At 32.9% G+C, this 15,708-nt stretch overlaps 1 protein-coding gene across 1 annotated transcript in view; it reads left to right on the plus strand.

The window, feature by feature from the left end:
* Window positions 1–15,708, plus strand: part of LOC132756215 (interferon-induced protein 44-like) — a 78,323-nt gene continuing 62,615 nt past the window's right edge. Inside the window, exon 1 of the mRNA XM_060747223.1 lies at window positions 1–200. Within this exon, the coding sequence (XP_060603206.1) occupies window positions 173–200 (28 nt within the window). The 5' untranslated portion in view covers window positions 1–172. The remainder of the gene's footprint in view (window positions 201–15,708) is intronic.

The raw sequence follows: 15,708 nt of genomic DNA on the forward strand, positions 1-15,708 counted from the left end.
GCCTTGTACAAATAATGTTTTCCAATACTTCAATATTTTTGAAGTGTATGGAATTCCTTTTGTCCCAGGTTTTTTGATCAATCTTATAAATTAACTGTGCGTGCAAGTACCTGTTTTGCGTTTCATATATTCCTTTAAGATTTATTGTTAAAAATTAAATTTTGTTTGCCTGATGAACTTTGGAATTCATTTAGGAAAGGGTATGTAAAACTTCTTTTCTATTTTTCTTCTTCTTTAAATTTATCTCTTCGCAAAGCATTCTTTATAAATTGCAATCGACGAATCATAATACAATGCATTGTAAACGTAACAGCTGAGCTCAGACTAGGGTAGAAATGCATATCAATTTTTCATAATAACACTTCTAATTTGATGACAAACAAGTAAAACATGTTCCCTAGATTATTTTTTCTAAATTGGTGATAATACCACATGTGTACAAACAACTGGAAAGTTTAACTCTTTATACAAAAATTTGTTGGTCTATCGGCTAGATATTCGTAACTAAAACGGTAAAATTTCAACTATTAAAGTGTTGTTAAGTTTAGAACGTATGTACGATGGATGAACTAAACACCCTTAAGATTCGTACAAGGCATTTATGAATAAATATTAATTAATTTGATTGGGACCATAATTAAAAATACGAAAATAATGAATAAAATATACAATTTTTTAACATTTACTTTTGTCAGAAGTACTTTCTACATTAGTTTTCCAAAAATCCAAGTCTATCAATACCACTATCTATAATAAGGTGTGCAAACAAATGTATATTCAGTCTCCCAAAATGTTTGCGAGACATATTGTTTCGGCCCCGTCGTCTGTCTGTCTATCCGTCCGTCCGGTTGTTCGTCTGTCTTTCTGCTTTGAGCTTGTCTGGCTTTCACAGGACAAACTGCTGAAAGGATTTCAACCAAACTTTACAGGAGGTGATCAGTACCATCCTTTATTTAGCACACCGCCGGCATATTTAGCTTCGATGTACACAAAGGCTACCAGACCCATGAATAGAAAAATCTTGTCCAGCTTTCACTGGTCAAACTGCTGTTTGGATAACAACCAAACCTCACCGCTGTACATGCACCAGACATGTCACCATCCATGCCTTTTAAAACTTATTTTGAAGTGATTATTTATCACCATGCAAGAGTCACGGAGTATATAATTATGCTGACTGAAAAAACCCAATAAAGTTGATTTTTAAATCTTAATAAGAAATATCTTTTAAAATTTTAAGTTTAAAATATAAAATATATCCCTTGTTAATATATACACTTTATATAAGGATTTTGAGTCAATGTGAGGTAGGCTCTGCACATCATCTCAGTAATATATATATTTCTGCCGAATAGATTAAATTTCACACTATCAATTTAGTAGAAACAGAGCGAACACAAAATTTTGAAATTGATACAAAATGACTAAGTGTGACCTTGGCCTTGACCTACGGAAAGTCAAAACTACACTCTGCACCTCGTCTCATTATAATTAACATTTGTGTTTGAATTTCCTTTCACTGGTTCAAAAGATACAGACCGGACACAAAAACTCCTATATAAGTCTATATAAATCAATAAATCCCCGAAGTGGGGCCAATTTTAAATGTAGGAAATATGATAAACAAGATCAACAAGGAAAGGCGACGTTCAATGAACGCAACCCCCAGCTTTCAATAGAAAAATCTGTCCGGCTTTCACAGACTAAACATCTGATGGGATTTCATGAAGACCTCACAAGTCCAAACTTGTGTTCTGTATACCGCATTGTTATAAGTAATATTTCTGCTGCCAAAAAGTTTAAATTCTTTCGATCGGTTCAAAAGATACAGAGAGTACCAAAAAAATGTAATATTCAAACAAAATGACTAAGTGTGACCTTGATCTTGACCTGAGAAAGGTCACATCGTCTTATTATGGTTAACAATTCTGCTAAGTAATTTGATTTTCCTTCCAAAGGTTCAGAAAATACAGAACGGCCAAGAAAACTTGATAACAGACGTACGGACGACAACCAGGTGCATAGCTATGTACGCCGAAATTCAGGCGTATAAAATATTAATCGGCAATCACAGGTCAAACTGCTGGTGCGATTGCGACATAACTTAGTGATTAGTACCATACCTTGTTAAGCATATGGCCATCGCGTCCGGCTTCGCTGCACAAAATGGCTGCCAGAGCTATACAAAGAAAAAGCTTGCCCGGTTTTCACAGGTCAAACTCTTTGCCAGTTTTCATCGAAACTTTACAGGAGTGATCATCCTTAGTTATGCATATAGCCGGTACGTTTCTCTTTCATCAGTAATTTCCACTGGATCTATAAATAGTAAAATATTGTCCTGCTTTCATAGGTCAAACTGCTGGCGGGATTTCAATGAAACTTCACCGGAGTGTTAAGTATCATAATATTAGTGCATATCGCCGCCTGCACAAAATGGTCACCAGAGCTAAGTCCAAGAAAATCTTGTCCAGCTTTCCCAGGTCAAACTCCTTGCGAGATTTCAATAAATTTTACAAAAAAAAATCGGTACCAACCGTCATCCTGCACATTATTGGCATGTTCCGCTTTGCTGCACTATATGGCCACCAGAGCTTTAAATAGAACACTCTTATGCGGCTTTGAACTTTAACTCTGGCATGATTTTAATGAAAATTCAAAGGAATGATCAGTACCATACCTAGTTGTGCATATCGCGGGCACGTTATGGTTTGCTCTTCAAAATGGCCACCAGATCTTTCAATAGAAAAATCTGTCCGGCTTTCACAGACTAAACATCTGATGGGATTTCATGAAGAACTCACAGGAGTTATCAGTACCATGCTTTGTTTTTGGCGACACCTTCTAGTCAATATTTTCACTATCAATTGCATTCACTTGCACATCCATTCATTCGGATGAATTCCGTTTATGTTATCTCATTCACTCTCATTTTTAACTGTTAGAAAAACAAATTACCTCTATACTACTAACGAGATCTTAATTTTGCTAAAATAGAGGGAAATATAATCTTTAAAGACAATCCAAAACTACAGCATTTTCAGTACTGAAATGTGCAAGCTCCTGTCCACGCCCCTTATCATCGGCTTATGAAGTTTTTCAACATTTAAAAATGTGATGGTAAAATTTTGAACTAAGAACATTTGTTCATCTCAAAGACACAAATTTATAATGCTACTTCATTTAAGGAAGACGATATTTTTAGCCTTTCCTGAAAACAGTTTTCTGCTATTTATCAAAAAATATTGCCACGGTCAATGTTAAGATGCAAATATCTTAGTTTCTATATTGACGTTTGGTAAACAAACTTTATTTCACTCTTAACGAAACTAACCATTGGAACATACAATGATTTAGTTTCTTATAATATGAGGCTTTAAAACAAGAAACTTGACTTAAGAATTTGTATGATTAAACATCTTACTATCTCATATTTTACCCAGGCTTAATTGATATGCCGCTTTTAATTGCTTTGTTTCATACGGTTATTTTTCCAAATCCTTATTTTCATTTACATGTAGATCTAAGCAGCTGTAAATTCCTAACTTTATTGTTATAAATAGCTAAATGCTGAAAATCATAGCTATGACAAGACTATTAGGTATCAATTGTTTGTTATGTTGTCGTGTTTTGACGCCAATTTGAATACATTTTTGTTCAATATTAATGCAGAACAATAAACAACTCGTGGGCAATTACTAAAGACGAAACTCCAAACCGGTGTAAAGTAGCCGATGTACACCACCCAGACCAAAATCATTTCTTTATTGGAATAGCGAATAAACTTAACAATTGTTGATGTATTCACGCACCCTTATATTCAATGACAGAAGCAAAATGTACAATAGTAATAAAAAATAAAAAACATAATATTATTCCGTCATATTAACGGACTTAACGCGACATGTATATAAGCAAACATCAAAATTGAAATTCAACTTTAATGAAATACAAAAATAGATATGACTAGCATAACCACTTTTCTTGTTTGCATTATATGTTTTCTTACATATAAGTATGCAAAAACTTAAAATGCACAAATTATTTTATAAGGACGATTATACGTCGAAATCATTGAACATAATGAAATGATTTGCATTTTGCAGTAGTTAAAGTAAAAAACATTAAATACTCGTATTAACAAATTTTTTTAAATTAAACAAATTTTAGTGACTGAGGCTATAACAGTGTTATAGATGACAATGCTTAATACAAGTATATGAATGCTGATAATGACAATACTTAGTTATATTAATGCTTTTTGTGATTCTTACCCTACCTTCCAAAATAACTATTTGAAAAATGAATGATCTAAAGCAAATTTGACCTGTATTTTTAAGACCGTTCAAGTATGTATATATATATATGTCTGTTTCAATCAATTTCCTTATTCTAGGATTAACACCTTCATTTCAGATAAGACAGGCAGGGACCATAACTATTGTTACGGAACAAATTATGTTTCAATTTCTGTTGGTGTCACTGTGTCATATTAACATATAGATGCACTTTCAAGTGGTTTGTTTATACGCAATAAACATTTTAATTGTTTTATTATAGTTATGTCTAATAAAAAGCTTCGACCCTCTGACTTCAAAATCAATCTTGGTAATATGCTAGTCATTACCAATTACACACCACATATTAGGCCTGTAGGCCAAAGTGTTCTCTTGTTATTTGTCGGAGCATTGCCCTGATACCTATCATCAATATGGTTCATCTACTTCATCCCAAATTGATAAAATGTATGCCGATGCTTGGTCATACAAGCCTTCAATTGACTTTTGACTGTATGATCTCAAACCAATAGGTTGTCATCTATTTGTCATGACAGATATTGCAAATTATTCTTAGGATTGTAAATAAAAGCCATTCTGTAGGTATTGGTCTTGTAAAGGCCTTGGTAACCTTTCTCTTGACCAAATACTCACAAAATAAATAGATAAATAATATTTCATGATTAGTCTCCTTACCAAATCTTAGGATTTGCCACTGGCCTGTAGTCTAGGGGTCAACGGTTGATTGTCGATAATTTTATAAAAGAAGTTATCAAATTGTTAATACGCTGACCTCTAGCTTTGAATCTTCGTTTAATGTTAATATAATGCAACCCACATTGGCCCAACTCAACAGTGCCAAACGGTGATTTTAGAGTAAATATTTAGCAGAAAATTATCCTCTAGAAGTCTATCACAACACAATGTTTCATTCTTTTTATGTTTTGAAATGAATGAACTGTTCATAAGATTTGGATTAATTACACAATCGGTTGGATTGTTTCTGTCTGCCAACAACTCTTGACTCTTGGCTTTTGGTATTATGTCAGTACCTTTAGCGAAACTAGTAACATATATTAATATATTTTCGTGTATAAATCTTCCTTTGATCTGAACGATATAATTATCTTGACTGTGTTCTTTGCGTCATTTTATGCTTGTAAGAGATTGCAATTGTTTGCTTGTTAATTAACTTAGAGTGGCCTTATGAAGACTAAAATATATTGCGTGACTCGTGAAACAGTAATCCACATACTTGATAAAACTAGAAGCATCAACAGATGATCGACCCGACGATTCGTCCACTACGTCATTTAGTGCATCATAAATATTCTCATAATGGACAAAAGGTGCTATCAAAGGGTCGACTCTTGAAATCCATCTAGTGCGACAGTGTTGTTCACTTAATATACTTTTTCGTTTCGCCGAATTGTAGAGAAAACGTAAGTTCCTGGAAAGTATTCATGAAGTTTCTTATCTGTGGAACTTTTGTGCAAGACGACACAACGACATTGAATTTTGAAATGTGTTTAGTATTTAGCTTTCCGATAAAGATTTGTAATAAAAACCTGAACACCACCGACCTCACTACGCATTGTCGCAGCCTTTGCCCCGCCACCGATCAAGGTTAAAGTTCCATAGTTTGAGACTTTCAACTAATTTATTTGTGATGGTGTCTGTAATTATTTTTGGTAATTCAGCAAACCCGATGTAATCTTCAAGGATTTCTTAATCTAAGATGTATCTTACGCACACACTTGTTTCGCTGGTATCGGCTGTTTCGTCAGCCATAATACTAAAGTACCTGGCTTCGTATACAGTTATCAATACACGTTAGGATTTCATTTTGAAATTGTTGGGAAGTGTCCTTTGCATTTTTAGGACAATGTTTGATTTGTTTAGACAGTTTTTCATTTTTCTCAGTAAACAATTTCAAAAAGAAGTTGAAGATAACACAATTTCGGCTCTTGTTCCATTTTCTTCTAAGAGGAATTCCTCTTGATGATAACTTTATTATCGCCTCAGTGATTGTGTGAAGAATATGTTTATTTTCACAAAGCAAGATTTGCTTAACACTCCGTTTTTACTGACCGTAAAATGACCTCTCGTGAAGACAGGTTCCGGGAGAATGCTCTGGACTGATTGTGTTGGTAGAAAAGCTGGTTGACAGTAATTGATAAGACGTTAAACATATGATCTCAATAATAACAGAACATGTTCCAAGAAATATAGGAACACACGATAACACACTCCCATTCAGGACAAAAGTAGGCCTTCTTGCTATTTTAAGTAGAAGGTGTGGTATAATTCAAAACTAGACTTAGTCTAAAATCGCCTTACCACTTCATATAAGCCAGAACTGAATACCCGCTCAAAAAGCACCATGCCTATAAATCCAGCCATTTTTGGTATCTAGATTCATAGAACCATCAGATCCTCGCGCGATAAGTAATAAAGTCCACCATTTTGATTGTTTACAAGAATAGGCGTAATTTGACGGACTCTGCTTTGATGCATTGCCAACATGTCGCACGTGGTGTGGTAGGCCTAAGATGTGGTGATCAATTCGAAATGCCGGTCTCAAATTTGGAAGGTCATGCCATATTTTTTTCATTCTGCTTTTACTCATAATGGAGGCTTTTCTTTTTTTATTTTCAAGACAGATTTTTCTACCTAATATATTTTTTTTTTCAAATTTTAACCGAAGGAACTGCCTCGGTTTGCCTCAGTGGGGCTACGGCGCATTGTTGATCATCTCATTGAAAATGATTAAGGTTACTGTAACTTAGATACAATGAAGGAGTTAGATTTAAACCATTTTTCTTTATTTATGGGCCAATGTTCTTATATAAATTTGGTGAGAAAGTACCTTGACTAGTCCAATAACTTTATGAAAAGTTTCGGACTACTGTGTTCAATGTCTGTTATGTCATGGGGCTAGATGTTATAAGAAACTCCTTGATTGTAATGACGTTTATTTAGACAGCCATATTATATCTTAACCGGAAGTACAGTTCAGTGTAGAATGTTATCCATTATGCAAAAAAAGAATATATAAATAGCTGAATACAGTTATAAACATGATTCATTCATAAGGATATTACATCCATCCTTTTTTCTTTCTTGGATTAAAACATTAACTTATATTAAATTATTATCGTCAAGATAATATAATATTAACATTTGTAGTAATGATATTTTCTTCAAATTTTAGTTATAAGTCAAATAAATATTCAAAATACCAAAATCTGTATATTAAGTTTCTACAGATGTGACACACTTTCGGCAGCTTAATATATTTGTCGGAGTGTGTTCGAGTTATCAACATTGCTTGTTCCGCGCAGTCTTTTTTAAAGCAGTGATTCACGAGAAATGTTGGGAACTGTCCGAATTTAAACAGTTTGTAGGTCAGCTTTGCTAAATCTTTATTACTTTGAGGTTAATATCATCTGTTATACACAATTTATATAATGTTGACGTTTTTCAAAAAATACAGGTCGAAGTATTAGAATACTCAGAATTAGGCCGAACTATTTTTGTGAATTAAACAGTAGAGTGGGACAGATTATATTGAGCTTCAAAGCGTGCTATTGCAAGATTAAACGGGCGACTTGAATGACTCCCTTTTGATCTGGAGCTTGCCATAATGGCATTGAAATACCCTAGTTTTTGTTACTATATATAATAACATAGGATATAATAACATAGGTATTGACAATTGATCAAGTAAGTCAATGAATTTGTTCTACAACATGAGCAGTATTAGACATCTTACACTTTATAAAATGGATAATGTCTTTGTCTCTCCAACATTACAACTAATTTAACTCATTTCTGTTTAAGATATCATTTAATTTAGCATCTACCAACCCCAGTAAACTCAAGTGAATACCCCGTGAATGATGTAATACTTTATGTGTGTATTGTAAAATAGAGAATATAAGAATCCCTAAAGAAAGCCCAACACAAAAAAAAAATAAAAATGTTGTTGGCTCGGATTGATTGAGCCTGTTCATGGACGGTAATGACAAGTGCAAACTACCGTCCACGCCTTCTAGCACCGGCTTAAGCAGAATTCAACATGAATTTGTACAATTTTAAATTTTGAAACATCCACAGATGTGCTCATATGGCGGTTATCATGGAACCTTCAATGTGACACGTGTGTCTTTCCATGAAAAGCGGCATTTATTAAATTTTTCGCTTTTTTTGTGTATTATAAAACATTCATTAACTAAATCATTTCCTTTTATCCGAATTTTTTCATTACTTTTGATAATTCTACAGTTAATCAACTATATTTATATATATCCATTATGTAGAATCTAATAAAAAACATACGATTGGCATAATTATGGCCAACTCTCACGTTCTTTTACCCTTCTTTTATATCGCTCTCTGTTTAGCTCAACATATAATCTTTCAAGTATGATAGAGGACGTTTGTAACGTGATTGCCTTGTCCTCACAAACCTGATTGCGGAGTCACGTAATCTGTCCATTACCTGTTATCTCTGTTATTTCAGATGTCTCTGGTTCCTTCTCGACCATTCCCGAATTAACAGTTCATAACAGACGAATTTCGAGTCATCCAATGGCCAGCATCATTCTTCATACTTATCCTTACACTTATCATTTTCCCTTTTCTGTCAGTAATTGTGTATGGCGTGGGCTTGTATATTGACACATATTTAGTTTTAGCCCCACTTCGTTTGTCTGCGTATCGTTTTGCTTTACATTGTTTTTTAAGTTTAATTATATTTTTTTGCATAATAGATAAAACACAATTCATTTAAATCAAAAAAAAATTACAAAATATAAAAGGGGGTTTTGGGCCCCAAATAAATTTTAAAACATTATCGGGGCCCCTTCCCCCTGTAAATTTTTTAACATCATTTTCAAAAATAAATATTTTTTTACATTAAAGTAAATATGCATTAAGTAACATTACATTTTCATTTTAAGATGAAAAGATTGAAGATGAAAGAAAAGAAAAAAAAAGAAATGTTGCTGTATCAGTTGTTTGTCGACACTACCATCAACCAATCGCCACTATCAATTGTTAAGCAGATACCCATTTGTTTGTACTGAGCAAAAATAACCTTAAATACTTGTTATAGTTAATTACAGTAAAAAACAATGTAGTAACGTTTTATGTAAGCTTCCTTGTTTCTTGGATATAATTTATTTTGAACATGCTGAAATAAGATTTTGTTTTGAAAGTCGTTTACATTTTCGATGCCAAAGAGTAGCTTTTTAGTACTAAGCGGATGGAATTCTCTGGTGTTTGTAAATAGTTTTCTTCTTTGTATACTTTTGGCATTGGAATAAGAAATGTTCGACAACTTCTATTAGATAACCACAATCAGATGCAGCAATAGTAGTAAGATGATTTGTAAATAGGTCAGAATTCAGATTGCTACATTTATTTCTAATACGAGCATGGTAGACAGCAGATACACAATCACCTTCGATATAAAATTGCGGCACAACAGGGGCTTTATATAATGTTTTAAGCTCATTTTTGAATATGGATAATGTTTCTGATTCTCTAATACTCGTATGAGCTGATAATTCGTTCCAAAGATGTAAAGGGGATGGAATGACACTCTTAGCATAAATTTCTGTTCTTTTTGCTATTGAAGCATAATTAGCATTATTTCGTAGCGAGTATAGATGTGAGGAAACATGTTCGACTGTTGGTGGGAGGAACTGTGATAAATATAACGGCTCGACTGTTGGTGGGAGGAACTGTGATAAATATAACGGCAAACAATGTTTTTCTTTATTAATCAAAATAAATTTTTGTATTTTTGTATTTTTCTCCTGTCGTCTAATGAAAGTGAAATGATTTCGTTTATAAGATTTTGAATTGAAACAGATCTAGTTAGACCTGTTACAACCCTTGCTGCTTCATAATTATTGTAGTTTTTCTAAAGTTCCTTTTTCATATTGTGTACAGTTATCCCATACAATTAATGCATATTCAAGCATTGGGAGAAGATAGGAAATATATATATGATTAAGAGTATTTCTTTTAACTTTGAAGTTTATCAATTTCATTGAACCTAGTATTTTTGATGCAGATGATACTATATTTGTGATATGCTCATGCCAGTTACCGTCTTAGCTAAATGTGACACCTAGATGTTTATGGTGGTATACACAATTAAGTTGAACATTATTAAAGTATAAATTAGGTCGATTTCGATTGACGTATGTAAAGAACATTGCTTCTGTTTTTGCTGGATTAAAGTTAACCACCATTGCTTTGACCAAGTAAGAATATTATCAAGGTCGTGATTAATAGTTTCTGCGATTGTTTTTCATTGTTTGATGTTACTGCTAGAGAACTGTCAAGTGCAAAGAGTCTTGTTACACTTAAAAGGGAATCCGCTATATCGTTTACGTAAATCAAAAATAAAAGAGGCCCAAGGACCGAGCCTTGGGGGACTCCACCGTATGAATACCTAGGTAAAGAAAACAAAGTATGAACAAAGACCTTTGACTCTTGTTTTAACTTTGGGTAATTTTATAACCAGTTTATCAAGTTTCTTTCAATTCCATATTGCCTTATTTTAAAAATTAAGCCTTTATGCCAAACTCTATCAAAAGCTTTTGAAATATCACAAAAAAATTATATGTTGATTCTCTACTATCAAAAGATTTACAAATTTGGCTATAAATGTCTTTTAATTGATAAATAGTGGAGTGGCCTGAAAGGGAGCCTGACTGGTTTTGAATAATAAGTGAATGTTCATGAAAATAGTTATATATATGTTTAAAACTTATTCTTTCATTACTTTTCTGACACAACTTATAAGTGATATTGGTCGGTAATTAGATGCTTCATCTTTATTCCCTTTCTTATATTAAGGCATAACATAAGTCAGTTTCCAATTAGATTGGTAAATTTTGTTTGTTTGTTTCATTTTTCCAACAGTATTTCAGTCATATATGCGGGTAGTTTCCTAACAATCGTTCCTGGAGAGTTACACCAGTTCTAGTCTACCTTCCTCCGTGCTAAACTACCAAAGTCTCCCGGGGATCGGAACCACGCAGAGAGGTAACTGGTTTAGAATCATCGACCAAATCTTTGACCCGGGGGTAAGGGGTAAATTTTGTCATTAAAGATCATTAAGAAAAAAAGGGGTTTGATATTTTTTAAATTTTCTTTCAACATTTATGAGAAATTTCGTCGGGGACCCAAATTTTTATGATAAAATTTAAAAAATATCGGTATTTTTGGTCTTAAAAAAAAAGTCATTTGAAGGGTTTTTTAAATGAAAAAGCCGTTTTTCCAGTTTTGAATCGCAATTTTTGAAATTAAAAAAAAGAAATCTTTCAGCTTTTTGTTTTTTTTGGGTTCAGAATATGATATATCTGTGTTATTAAATTTAGAGGTGGAATATTTCCCGAATCAGAAGAATTTTCTTTGACGAGCATTTTTACCGTTTTCCAATATGTGCGCGAATCATTACTATTAAGATCGTTTAGTGAAAATTCTAAATTGTTGTATAAAAAGTTTTTGGCATGTTTTTTTTCATATTATTGACCTTATTTCTTGTTGTTTTTTTGTGTATTTATTCCAGTCATGTTCGTTATTTGAATTCAATGTTTTTTTTAAATTGCCTATCCTTAAGTCGCGAAGTATTTCGAATTTCGGAATTAAACCAAGGTTTATCTTTAGGCCTTACTCACGCTATATATGTAGGAATGCATCGCTTAGCAATTAAAAAAGTGTTTGTGCAAGATCAATATTTTGACTGATAATGAACATTCAATCGAAATCACGAATAAGGGTATGAAATTTAGTAAAGTCAGCGTTATTGTAGTTCCATACTCTTCTTTTTAATGGTTTATTTGAATCAAATTCAATTTTGAAAAAAATGTAGGGTCCGAAATTATCACTTATTTCGTTTGGCGTTTCAAAAATTTCCGAATCTAAAACATGAATGTTGTTTGTTGTTGCTATAGGATCAATTAATGTACTGGTAGTCGGTGTAACACGAGTTGGTACCTGAATAAAGTTGGTCATATTGTTCAGTAATAACACGTCGCGAAGTTCATGATTTGAATAATTCAGCTGGTTTTCATTATATCTCCTACCATGACTATGTGGTTTTTGCATCTCTAGAGCAAGTTCGAGACACCTATTTAATTTATCCCAAACATCGACCGTACAATGCGGGGGCCTTTATAAAATATAATAGATATGAATGTTTTGTGTCTTTAATTTCTATCCAAAGTGATTCTGGAAGGATGTTTTCCAAAACATCTATACGTTTTGGTCTTAAAAAAGCGGAAAAATAAGTTAATAACCCCCAAGCATGACATGAAATATCCTTCCGAAACATATGATCGAACCTCGGTAAAATTAAGTTGATAATCTTGAACATTTGCATCCAACTTTGTCTCCGTAAAACACAAAATATCATAATCGAGAAAGTTGTCATTTACTAAGGCTAGTTTACTTCTCAAGCCACGAATGTTTTGATGGTATATAGTTAAACAATTTTCCTTACTTATCTCGGGGCCTGGATTTGACTCGATGTCGCCTGCTCTTTGTAGTAGATTAAAAAGTAAAAATGTAATAAAACTGTAATAAAAGGGAGATTATTGTTGTACATACGTCTTACATCATAAGTTATTTGCTCATAATCACATGACCCCGCAAATGCTCGCCTTAACAGTATGTCTTTAACAATCATCGTCTCGGTATTTATGTGTCATTGTCAAGGCAGGCAATAATGGGGTCGTTATTATTAAATTGTTATTAGAGAGCAACTGATGACGACCAACACAGAACAACAAGTATACAGCAACAATTTTAAGAAAGAAAAGAAATTGAAGAATATTTAAAACAACAAAATTGATTAACAGCATACGAAGAAAATTCAGAAATAGTACGTAGGATAATTATTATAAATATATTCAAATGCAATATTTTTTTAATATTTCAGGCTTGCTTGAATAAACACCGGGGAAACATAACAAAAAAAAATTAATTTTGTATTACAGAGAATAAAAATAATTGTATTTTTGTTTGACACCTACATTGTATTACAGGTTACTTGGTTATAAATACACAAAATATAATATTATAATAAATAACATAGCCGGATAGACAGTACTAGAAATCCATACTGATATCTTCACGGGAAATTGTGTACCATATTTTATATATAAGTGAGTCTAACCATTCCACTGAAAGTAAAACTCCTTCTCGATTAAGGCGAAGGATAGAAGATAACCAGGAGAAAACTATATACTTCCTTTCTAAACTAGACATATTAAGATATTTTATCTTATTATTAAAATAAAGTAACGCTTTCTTACACAAATAGAACAGAAAGAAACCACATGAACAAAACTCAGTTTTTACATGTAAAGGAAAAAAAAAAGAAAACTCTGTACAAGCTGAGAAATCACGCCTTATTCGCTCGTTCAAACATATCGATGTAAAGCCATACAAAAACAGTTTAAGCAGTTTCTTATTGTCTTTTTCTACTATGTTTTCAAAATAAGTTTACAGTATATTCATAAGGAAAAAACGAAAGAAATTATTGAATGAATTATCAGAAAAGGAAAGAAAGACGTCTACACGTTTAAACGTCTATATTAAGTTTATTAATAGTATTTAGCATAAGCTCTGCTCGTTAAAATTAACTTCAAAATCGTTTCATATCTACCTTTTAAAATGTATGAGGTACAATAAATGTTTGATCAAGATTATGTTTGCATAATGATAACTGATTTTTCAAAAGGATCTGTTTAATTTTTTAGTATAAAAAAATATAAAGAATAACACGGACTGTAAACCATACACCTGTGACAGGTAGACGAATAATCTATTTTAAGTGTCCTAGCTTCATAAGCGATGCTTTCTCGTTTTTCTGGTCAGCGACTCTTGTATGAAGATGCCATTTTCTTTTTGTTCCTAGCATCGAAGACCTGTTGGCGTGCCTTTAAATTGGTGAATTGTACAATCACCCGCCTGTTTTTTTCCATGTCACTGTTGTGCTTGCCCAATCGGTGCGCTCTGTCAATGTCATCTGTTGTTAGGTTGAGTTCCAGATTATTATTAGCATATTGCAGTATCTTTTCCTCTACATTCTCTTGAGAATTTCCTATATCACCAGGAATATTTGATAATGTTACATTGTGACAAGTCGTCGTTACGTTGCGCTATATCTCTCGGTTGAAGATTTCCACCTTAGTCACGACATATGTTTGCAATTCTAGTCGTCGGTACTGTAACAAACTATTTTAGCTATCGGATATCTTGAATACTTGTCTATTACCACACGTTAATTGTCACCATGTTTCGGAAGGACCACAAAATAGCGCTTATATCACTGCGAAAAATATACAAATATACGGGAATATACGATCCCGTATTTGCAACATAAACGTGTGTGTACGGGACGTATTTCTGACTTTAAAGTTAGGCACTATTACAAATCGTTTGACCATTATATAATTGTAAATAGCTTGCTATAAAAATACCGAGTGTATCAACAAGGCAGGAGTGTAATTAACTTGATTCCGCAATGTCCAGTCTACTATCGACAGCACAGCCTCAGATCCGCTTGTCCCTTAACCATCTAGACCTATCGTTTGACCTTCGTCAATCAAGAAGTTGAGTTGTTGTAGGATGTCATCCAGTCTGGATTTTACGCAGGGTTAAAAAGTGTATTGGGCCCATCTAGTGAGACAAAAAGAGGCAAACAGACATTCTGACTGGAGGGACAAACTTTTCTTCAGTGTCACGTGTGGCAACACCACGCCGTTTACCCTCATTACCTATGAAATAACAAAATAAGAGATCTATAGTTAAACATAAATTAAAGTGACATTATGTCTATCCAAGTATAAATTTTGGGTGAAAAGGTCAAAGTCAAAACAACTTGAGATTTTTCCATAATAGGTTTTAAATTATAGACAATAGTCCATGTGAATAATCGATAAGCCACATGAATCACAAACAATTCTATAGATATACTTCGGATTATGTCGTTAATGCTCCGTTGATAAAAAGGTGGGACAGGCCCTTTATATTTCAGGCAATTAACCTTATTTTATACTTGGCAATTTTCATAATCAACCATTGTTCAATGGCCATTATAACAGTCAATCTTTTTAAATAAATAGTCAACCAGGCAAATTGAGCGTAATGTACCGTGAAGATAGAGGTATTACAGCTTATTTAAACCTTTTTAAAGTAACGATCTTTATAATTACGGTAAAAAAAGTCATGATATCACCTGAATAGGTAACATATGGTACTAGTTTATGCTATTAAATTCTTTAATGTAGGTAGACACAGGCAAACTTTTCATTTGTCCGATTTGAATTTTTTTATTCAATATTCTATAAATGTCTTTGAAATGAAAACACTAAGCAATCAGAGGAACAAAGCTTTTCTCCTTATA

This window comes from Ruditapes philippinarum, unplaced genomic scaffold (genome assembly GCF_026571515.1).
Source record: "Ruditapes philippinarum isolate M1 unplaced genomic scaffold, ASM2657151v2 ctg174_1_1_1_1, whole genome shotgun sequence".
Lineage (NCBI taxonomy): Eukaryota > Metazoa > Mollusca > Bivalvia > Venerida > Veneridae > Ruditapes > Ruditapes philippinarum.